The sequence below is a fragment of the Cynara cardunculus genome, assembly GCF_001531365.2.
Source record: "Cynara cardunculus var. scolymus isolate 2C chromosome LG 17, CcrdV1, whole genome shotgun sequence".
Taxonomy (NCBI): domain Eukaryota; kingdom Viridiplantae; phylum Streptophyta; class Magnoliopsida; order Asterales; family Asteraceae; genus Cynara; species Cynara cardunculus.
In genome coordinates, this window is record NC_037544.1 from 3843107 (window position 1) to 3853543 (window position 10437).

Consider the following 10437-nt stretch of genomic DNA (forward strand, 5'->3'; position numbering starts at 1 on the left):
ATTGCGCGAGTACTCTTCTAGTATATATATATATGATTTGTCAATTATGAATATCGAAATATTGGGTTTTTTCATATAAAAAAAACATGTTTTATGCTAGGAGTTTGCTCCAAATACGAAATGAGTTACCACGGCAAAAATGGGTTGAATCGTTGGCACCGTAATTTTGAAACGCAGCAGCAAAAATATATTAAAAACCAGAACAAATATAATGGGTAACAGCAGAGACTATGAGGTGCAGTAGGCTACAAAAAACACAAAAAAAGGAAAACAAAAACGCATAGAGCTGGGTAGAGGCAAAACTCTACGCTCAAAAGGAGTAGCTTGAAAGAGATTAATAACTGAAAAAGAGCCTATGACTAACGTTACCCGTTAAGGGGAAGTGAGGATGGATTATCGATCCACAATTCCCACGAAGTTGAACCCTTTCTAAGACGTCTCGTCTTGCATCAAATTGGTGTAAAATTTAATGTAAACAATAATTCTTCTTCAACCCATTACTTTTTTAAAGAAATGTAGTGTTTGGAAAGTTGTCTTGTAATATTTATTTTTAATTTATTAATGGTTATATATTTTTAAAAAATGGAATGATATACATCATATATGTCAGGTTTCGTTGAAAGAGTAAGAAAAATGTCTTTTTACGTTAATGTCTCTAGATCAGGTTTCGTGTAAGACTGGTTAGGATTATCAGTAATCAACCTTTTGCCTAAATACACATCAGATACGTTTTATTTAATTCGTTAAACTTAGTTTTTCAAACACTTAAACAACATCTTACAAACTCTCTTTTCTTCCAAAAAAGTGTTTTTTTTTTTTAATTACTACAATTTTTTTAACTAACATTAACCTCTACATACAATTATTTGCAAACGGTCACAAATTGCAACATCGGTAATTAGAAATTAGGTTGCGAAAATAAAAAACAGATGCCATAGAGAAACCCTAGAAATTGAACAATATGATAAAGGAACGAACATGCTAACAAAAATCGGTAATTAGAAATTATGTTGCCAAAATAAAACAGATGCCATAGAAAAAAACCCTAGAAATTGAACAATATGGTAGAGGAAACAAACTTTGGAAAATTGGATGCTTGTATTCTGGAAAACGAAAACAAGATACTTTGAAAACATGCTTCAAATTTATACGAGTAGAGGATGTGAAGTATCTCCATCTAAATCGGTTGAGCAGTTGAAATCGATAGGACGATATGTACGAAACACTTGAAATCGATAGAATGATATGCACAAAGAGGCTGTTTGAAATTAAAATAGAGAAGGATATGAAAGAATCTGGTTTAAATCGAATAGAGATGAGGGATATGGACGAATACATATGGATCAAGGGATTGATATACTTGTAACCAAGCATTAAAAACTTGTAAATTTAAAAATTAAGTAATTAGCATTATATAGCAGTACGTAATGCTTAAAAAATTGTTTTTAATAATTTTTGCCAAATACTTTTATAAGATAATATATATATAAATTAAGTCCTTGAATATTTTGTTTGTAATAAATAAACTATCGAACTTTTAAAATTTGGTTATATACAATATTTTAAAAACTCGATAGTTTATTTTATTTAAAAAATGTTTACGAATTTAATTATTTAAAATAAAAAACTTTAATGATTTTTTATTTAAAAAAATAATACAAAAACTTAATTATTTAAAATTAAAAAAATTAATGGATTTTTTATTTTTAAAAAATAATTTAGATACTTAATTATTCAAAATTAAATAGTTGAATTTTTATGATTTTTTGTTAAAAAAAAATAAACCCGAAGAAGCCCACTGGACTTAAACCTAAGCCCGCCAAACATAACTTGATCGACGGCTACTGTTCATTCATGCTCTACTCCCGATCCGAACCGTTGGATGGGCTTCGTTTTAAAACAAAACTAATCCCACAAAACCCTAATTCCTCCATTCCTCTTTTAAGAAGAGCTTGTCATATTGAAGAGACGCCCCTTACTCGCCTGCTGCTTTCAGTCGGTAAGCTTCTTCAGATCCTACATTCCTCTCTCTATGTTTCTAATCCTCTTCTTCAATAATTGTATCTGTTGTTCTTACATGTTTGATTAATGAATTGTGATATATGAATCATCATCGCGGTTTTACATAAGTTGATCTCGCCTTTAGTTGCTTGTATTGTGTATGAAGTGTCATTTCGTCGATTTAGGTATTTCGAGTGGTTTGATTTGTTACTGTAATTAGTTTCTTTTATAGCAAAAATCGTTCATTCTTTTGCTTCTGACAGAAGGAGAATCAACACTGTTAGACCGTAGCTAATTGGTTGCTTCTGTAGTGAATTCGTGATGTATTGTTGTTTTAAGAGAATTTTGGTTTTGGTTCATTGTTTTGTCTTGGTTCGTTCGATGATAAATGGTTGGATTGACTACGATTTGAAGCGTTTAGCTTGATTTTTAGGGCTAAATGGTTTGATGAATGGGTACATGGGTTTTAATTTTTGCAAGTGTTGATGTAGTCTGAAGAAATGGCTGAAGTTGCCAAGGTAGGACCTGCGGTTCCGGAATCAGTGCTGAAGAAGCAAAAGAGAAATGAGGAATGGGCTTTGGCTAAGAAGCAAGAGGTTGAAGTATTGAAGAAAAAGAATGCTGCCAACAGGAAACTGATCTTCAACAGGGCTAAGCAGTACAGTGAGGAGTATGAAGCTCAGGTATGATAGTTTTCCATTTTTCTTCTGGTTTATGTGTATCAGACTTTCAATATGAGTTGAATGAATATGCGTTCTTTTGAATGCAGCAAAAGGAATTGATTCAACTGAAACGTGAAGCAAGGTTGAAGGGTGGGTTTTATGTGAATCCTGAAGCCAAGATGCTGTTCATCATTAGGATCCGTGGGTATGCATCATTATTTGCGACCAATATTCCTGTTAAATTTCATTGTAATTCTATGCAAATGCTAAAAGCATCATATTCTATTTTATTTTAAAACTTTTTGTTTTTGAATATTTAGTATCAATGCCATGGACCCCAAATCAAAGAAAATCTTGCAGCTCTTGCGTTTGAGACAGGTGAGTTCCAAATCACGCATTCCAGGGTTCTTATTCTTTCCATCTGTTTTTGATCACATACTGTTGATTGATGATTGAACTTATAACTTCTCTGTGTCTACAGTCTTCGATGCCCTTATGCAATTTTGTAATTAAATGCCAGCACATGTTTTCAGTCCACATTTAACTTGTTGCTTTTGGATTTCTATTATAAACCTGATGTTTTTTCAGAGCATTTTAGTGTAGTGTACCCTGCCAGCTCAATAATCATTGTCAACAATGTAGGTTTAATCCAAAATTATTGCTTTTTGGGATATGCAGATTCGGAATTTTTTTTGAAAGATGGAATGTTAATATCTTAATGCAATGTTATGATAGCGATATTAAAATCCATTAATTCATTGTGGCCTCATGTTTGTGACAGTGAAAGTGGTCTAGGGGATAAATTAGATCAAAGTGTTGTATTTATGCACATTCCTCTGCGAATATAGGGAAGTAAGTTTATATGTGATAAAGAAGTAATGATGGTAGAATTAATGGTTTTGGATCACAAATTCTATGCAACCTTCTAAAATTAAGATGGATTCGTGTAAGTTTCAAGTAATAATCTATCTATTGAATCTAACTGTAGAGTAATTTGTGGATGTTTTATTTCATTTTCATCAAACCTCATTCGGACATGCATAGTTCTTTTAGCCCTACCCGTTTATTTGGGACTTCCATAGCTTGAATGCTCTTTATGTTTAGGAAGGATCTACTATTCTTTCAAGATGTGCTTAGTCTTGTTCTTATTCACCAGATTTTCAACGGTGTGTTCCTGAAAGTCAACAAGGCAACATTGAACATGCTGCACAGGGTGGAGCCATATGTCACCTATGGGTATGTATCTTTGCAAATGAGTTACTCATGTCCCAGAATATATGTCCACAACAAAAAAGGCACATAGATTTAGAAATGTGATTATTACACTTTTTAATCAACTAATGACAATTTTACTCTTAATAATAGAGCGGTTAATGAACTTTTCTATTCCATAATTAAGGGTATAATTGGAAAGTCAGCACTTGTTTTGGGACGGACTAGAATAGAAATGTGCACACTTTGGGATGAAGGAAGCTTTACTTCTAGAGTATAATCTTATATCATCGTTGGATACATTTTTCTTCTCAGATACCCCAACTTGAAGAGCGTGAAGGAGTTGATATATAAGAGAGGCTACGGGAAGTTAAACAAGCAGAGGATTCCGTTGACCGACAACTCCATTGTTGAGCAGGTCCGGCTGCTTTTTTTCGTATTGAACTTCTAAAAAATCTCATTCTTGAAATCTGGGAAGTATAACTTGTCATTTTGGAATCATAGGGTCTTGGGAAACATGGCATCATCTGTGTTGAAGATCTTATTCATGAGATCCTCACTGCTGGCCCTCATTTTAAGGAGGCCAACAACTTCCTCTGGCCATTCAAGCTGAAGGCTCCATTGGGAGGCCTGAAGAAAAAGAGAAACCACTATGTCGAAGGCGGAGATGCAGGTAATCGCGAAGATTTCATCAACGAACTCATTAGGCGAATGAATTAGATATTTTGATCGTATTTCTCAGCGGTTTTGATGTTGCTATTTGGATTTATTAGATTGTTTACTTGCTATTTTATTGAGAGTTGGGTACTTTTTATTTCAAACAAACAAGGTTGTAACATCATGAAGAAATTTTTGGATTTTGTCATCAAGGTTTCTACTTTCCTATGCTTTCTGAGGTTACAAGTATCTTATAATTCTTTACATCTTAAAAGGGTACTTTTAGCACATGAGACAAGATAAAATAGAATAAAAACTTGTTTTCCACATTTGGTACGATATATATTTTTTGATTAACATGAATATTTAACTTGTTATGCGAGCCGGCTAATCTCAGAGTGATTACTTGCTTTGCGGGTAGTTTGGAGTTACTGCATCATTTGAATCTTTGTGGTCACAAGAAGATTTTTATTCCTCGGATTTGAATTTGTGACCTTTAGGCACTTTTGACCTTTGGAGCCCAAGTTCAAACGAATCGGGCTCAAACCAACGAAGATTAGAGGAGATTGGTAGGGGTGTTTGGTTGAGGGGTAAGGAATGAGAACGATGATAAAAGTTGTGGTTTGATTTGAGATAATACTAGAATGGTATTCGTACATTGCAACGATATATATTTTGATTTTAATGTTTCGTTTTTTTGTCTCAATTGATATTATATTACAGTTTTATGTGGTTTTGAGAAAACGATAATGTTTTTATTTTTGAATAAAATATAAATATGAATATATATCATAGAAAATTGAAAAAAAAAATACTGATATTAGTACCAAAATATTTTGTTAGAACTCAATAATTATCTTAATTATATTTTAGATTTTTTATATTTAAAATAAGATGTATATCCTCTATTTGATTATATTTATCTATAGTTAGTTATATGAATTCAAACATGAAGCTTTAATAAGTTGTACTTACGCATAATTACTTGTAAAATTGAATTTTAAGTAATATGTATCAATAAATAGTACTTCATGCATAAAAAATGGTTTTTAAGAGTATTTGTCAAATACTTTGTAATATAGTATAGACAATGGGCTAAAACCATTAATTTCCATACCGACCAAATCGGTGGGAATACAATTTCGTTTCTTTTCTCATCATCTTGCATTTCCGTTTTTATTCTCATTTCTTAAAATGAACCAAAAGTTCCCTAAAACTGCATGTAAAAAACTCTAAAACCTTCAAGCTCACTCTTGTCTGTCTAGTTCTGTTCACGTATCAAATACGCCCTTTTGTAGACCAATTTTGTGTGGGATTTTTCCGAGTTCGTTTTAATGTTTTCCCATGTTAAAAGTATCATATATTTCGTTGAATCTTTAAGGGTGCATTTGGTACACAGAGACCACCTTTGGCATGAAATTAGACCGGGAGAAAATTGCATTTTTTTTGTCCCATCAAATTAGGTTGAACAAAAGAAATGGTAAATTATTAAACTATCAGTGTAAAATTAAAATGCTAAAACCCTTTGAGAATTATTTTATTCGGCTACCTAGGGTTTGTTTATTTACCTGTTAATAGTTCTATTAAGAAACAATCTCTGAATTGTTAAGAGGTGGATCTTGTTTGGTAAAAAAAAAATCTATCTTTTAATAGTTTTAAACCCTCTGAATAATTTTGTATCCTGGATTTCTCTTAATCTTTAAGAGCCTTGGTTTCATTGTACACAATTAACAAACAATTATATTTCATTTACACTATATCAGCAGAGTCTCTTGATCATTCTGACCACTTAACCATTATGCACCAAATCATTCAGCAAATACCAAACAGTCCCTTAAATCTTGCCACCGCTCCTTTTTTATAATCCAATTTTGTGTTAGATTTACGGAGTTGGTTTGGTTTGTTCGAATTACTTAAAACCGCAAGTAATCTTTACAATGCCATCAAATGTTTGCCATATTTCTATCCATGATCTTTTGTTGGTGTTGCAACCATAACTGTTGCTGTTTTAGCAAATTTTGTTGGTTCATTCTCTCACTAAAAGGATCTTTTATCTGAATGTATGGCCCAAAAGGGTCACTCTGATCGCCGTGTGCTGGCGGTGTAAAAGATGATCGTGGGATCGGATCATTCTGGCTGCTGATTGATCTGACCAAGAACCGATCATTTTGGCGCTGGTGTGGTGGGAGTGCAAATCGATCACTCTGTGTTTTTCGTAATCCTGCTGAAAAAGGATCGTTTTGGCTGGGAGTGGTCCTCGGAAATGGTGGTGGTGATGAGAACGGATTGACACCCAAAAAGTTTGCTCCGAAATCCATTGTTGGTGAAGGGCGGCGTGGCGGCGTGGCAGGTATGACGTCTAAAAACGGGTTGTAATGGTTTAGTGACGGCGATTGAGGTGGAGGCTGATCATATAATGTGATAGCGGTAGATGCATCGAAGGTGTTTGATGAAATGCCTTGATGAGTTTGTTGTGGTCCAGGGGTCCCTACTAAGGCAAGTTCCCAACCCTCGTTAGACTCTGGTTGTTTTCGTCTAGAGTATGTGTCGTGTACTTGAAGATTCCCGAAACCGTCAAGACTGTTTTCTCGAGACTGCGGTAGCCGTTCAACACTCTCGGCCAGAACGAGCTCCCAGCTTTTGTCTAAACTAGATTGCAGCGGGTCGTTGCTTGATGTCGAGTGTTGGGGGTTGGTCGAATCGTTCAGTATCACGGTATCGAACAACTCCTGTTCTCGTTCTTGTTCTTGTTGTTCCTCTGGTGGCCAATCATCTAACGAGAGAAGGTCGATCATCGAGTTCATCACGGGCAACGATTGGGTGGAACCCGTGTAACTCACTCTAAACGGTTCTTCTTGTTGGTATGTCTTCTCAAACTGATCTGAATATGCCTCCAAATCGATCGATATAGACGGTCTTTTCCCCGTCTCTGTAGCACTGATCAAATCCTCTATCGACGAGCATTGTGTACCAAATTCCGATCTTGCATCGAGGTTGGGTTGCCAACTACCATCACAGCTCGACGGTGATCTCACTTCCGGATCCGGGACAACGAGCGGCTTATTCGGTGGTCTCACATGCCCTGAAGACGAAGATTGATCCTCCAAAAAATGTTCCATTCTTTCGAGGGATTCTTCCGATATCGTTTGGATGTTAGGGTACTCGGAAATCCTCCCTACCCCTATCGTTTGACATACCGAGTAAAACTCGTTGAGCTCTTCGAATTGCTTCACCGCCATAACGGAAATTTCAAACGCACATACACATGCTTCGTATTGTAAATGGAAGAAATTATTGAGAATAAGCGCTAATCCCTCGGTTATATCCTTGTAGATATCAAAACTCTCTTTCACGACAACGTAAAGAGAGATTTGAATCAACCGGTTCATCTTGGTTGAACCAGTTGGCCTGGTAGCGATTGCACGATTGAGCAACCGCTGCCAGCTTGCAATCCGATCTAGTAACATTGAAGGTTTCATATCACGAAGCGATTCGTTCGCCATCGTCCTATAGCTATGACTTCCATCTCTCTCTTTACACGTATATCGTTGTCGAAGTTTTCCGGTGAGAAAACAATCCAATCGTTGTTCTAAATACAGAGCAAACGTCCGAACAAACGCGGTGTAATCCCACGGGCTCGAATGCGATTCATCTCGGAAGTTCGAGAGGTTGAGAATCTTGGCGCCTCGTTTCATAGCATGGAGAACCTCTCTCGGGAAGTACGGATCACCGTCTTGGAATATCCGGAGCACGAGCATCAACGACTTCAGTGCGACGATCCAATTACGAGTCCGACTGATCCGTCTTCCGATGGCTCGGGCACACGCCCCGGCATGGATTTTGTTGGAGGAGACGAGTTGGAGGACGTCGTAGATGTGGCGCTCCTCGATTGGATCATCGTTGTGGGTGGTGGCTCGGACGATGGCGACCTCGAGGTTCGATGAACCGTTGACTATGGCTAGACTTATGCTGGTTTGATCTTTGACTGCTCCTATTGCCTTTTGAAGTCTTGTGGACATTGTTTCACCTTCTTCTAGGGTTTGATTAGATTGCAAAAATGGTGTTTAATTGGTAAAAGAATTAGGGTTTCAAGAGAATTTGGGGGAAGAGAAGATGGAAATTGAATGAATTGGTTTTTAAGGTTTGTGGTGATTCCTTAAGTTTCTCATGATCCCAAAAACTTTTGAGATAATTTAGGGTTCTTTTTCCTTTTCAAATGAGAAAGTTGTACCAAAATAACTTTCTATCTGATTCTTATTTTGGGAAACCAACTTTCAAAATCGTTGTTTAGAGGTCTTTATCAAACTTTTTATTTATTTAAGGGTCTCGTTGAACAGGTAATTTAAGGGTCTCTATCAAACTTTTGGTTTGATTTGTCAAATTTGATTTAAACTTTAATATCGATACGTATTGGTTAGATATAAAAATCTTGAATGTGATATTTAATATTTGTTTCTAATTTTTTATTACATTAGTAAAAAACATTTTTTTTATTATGGTAATTTGGATTTTTTTTGAAAAAATCTTCAATTTGATATCTGAATTAAAAAAAAAAGATTTGAAATGAAAAATAGATTTTATTGCATTAATTTTTGCAACAAAAAAAAAACGAATTTTAGTTATTTTTCTATAATTATTTTGCAAGTTGGTTACCTAGAATAGGAATCAAATGCAAGTTGATTCCCCAAAATGACGATTTTAAAAGTTGGTTCCCAAAATAGAAATCAGGTGAAAGTTGGTTCCATTTTGGTGCAATTTTCCCTTCCCAAATTGTTGGGCCCAAATCATATTAGAAAAAGAAAAAACTCATGACGACGTAGTCGGCTATATAATTCATTGGTCAATGAGTTCTGAGCATTCTCAAACTGTAAGTAAGTATGGTCAGGGTTCATACTGGGATGACTTGCTTTTATTGGGTTCACGTCTTCATTCTAGATGAGTCACTTGGATAAACATCCCTCCACTTAAATTCTGTATTTCTTGTCCATATGAAGTAAATCTAAAATATATAAAAAACCGTTGTGTCTTAATTTCATTGGTCGGACAGAAATAGAGTGTAATTTTAGGATAGTAAATTTTTATCTGAAATGGTTTAGCAGTATCTAGTAACCCAATTTTTTTAGAGATTAGTGGTTAAAACTTTGTAAACAGTGAAGAGGGCGTACATGGTATTATTTGGTCATTTTGGTGAATTTTCCTTTGATTTATTGTATATAAACATCATATATTTAACAAAAATTAAATTAACTGAGTATGAAATACGTGAAACGTTGTTAAATTACGAGGTGTGAAGTGGGAGGGAAAGCCTCGAAAACAAAGAGAAGACGTGTACAAGCGAGATCTCTGATTAGCAAAGGACCAAGGGAAACTTTTCCCCCGTGGACCGCTCTGATCCCACGAGTCTTTCGTTTCCTTTTCGTTTGTTTAGTGAAGTTAATAGAATATTCCATCTTTGCGAAAATTCAAGATAATTGTTATCTTGATACATAAATCAACTATGTTGAATGTGGTGGAATACTACACTCTGATGTCTTAATAGGGTTGTTTACTAAATACTTGTTGTATAAACGCTTATTAATATCATTTACCTCATCTGTTGAGTATGTATAAGATTATGTAATCTTACCCGATAAAAAACATAACAAAGACTGATAGTATTATCCGGTAAGGGAAAATACTTTTAGTTGCTAAGTGCTTACCGTGTTTTAAGACACTTACTACATTCCATTTTGATGGTCGATAATGTTACACGATAAGGTAAGTAAGAGTGACGTCTCTATTCGCTCATCAAATCATTTACCTTTAGTGTTTTTGTACTTTGATTAGTTTGCAACTAAATTACAAGTATAATAATTAAAATTATATATATATATATATATATATATATATATATATATATATATAG

The 10437-nt window shown here is 34.8% G+C and overlaps 2 protein-coding genes across 2 annotated transcripts; one reads left to right on the forward strand and one right to left on the reverse strand.

Annotated features, from left to right (window-relative positions):
- Nucleotides 1-1932: 1932 nt before the first annotated feature.
- LOC112500928 (60S ribosomal protein L7-2) lies at nt 1933-4760 on the forward strand. Its single transcript, XM_025104544.1, has 7 exons — nt 1933-1999; nt 2493-2684; nt 2771-2868; nt 2984-3041; nt 3820-3899; nt 4191-4293; nt 4380-4760. Exons 2-7 carry the CDS (start codon nt 2502-2504, stop codon nt 4593-4595), a joined length of 738 nt encoding a protein of 245 aa, XP_024960312.1. The 5' UTR covers nt 1933-1999; nt 2493-2501; the 3' UTR covers nt 4596-4760.
- Nucleotides 4761-6475: 1715 nt separating this feature from the next.
- Nucleotides 6476-8663, reverse strand: LOC112500478 (clathrin coat assembly protein AP180-like). The gene has a single exon (XM_025103973.1). It carries the CDS (start codon nt 8549-8551, stop codon nt 6476-6478), a length of 2076 nt encoding a protein of 691 aa, XP_024959741.1. The 5' UTR covers nt 8552-8663.
- Between the last annotated feature and the right edge of the window lie 1774 nt (nt 8664-10437).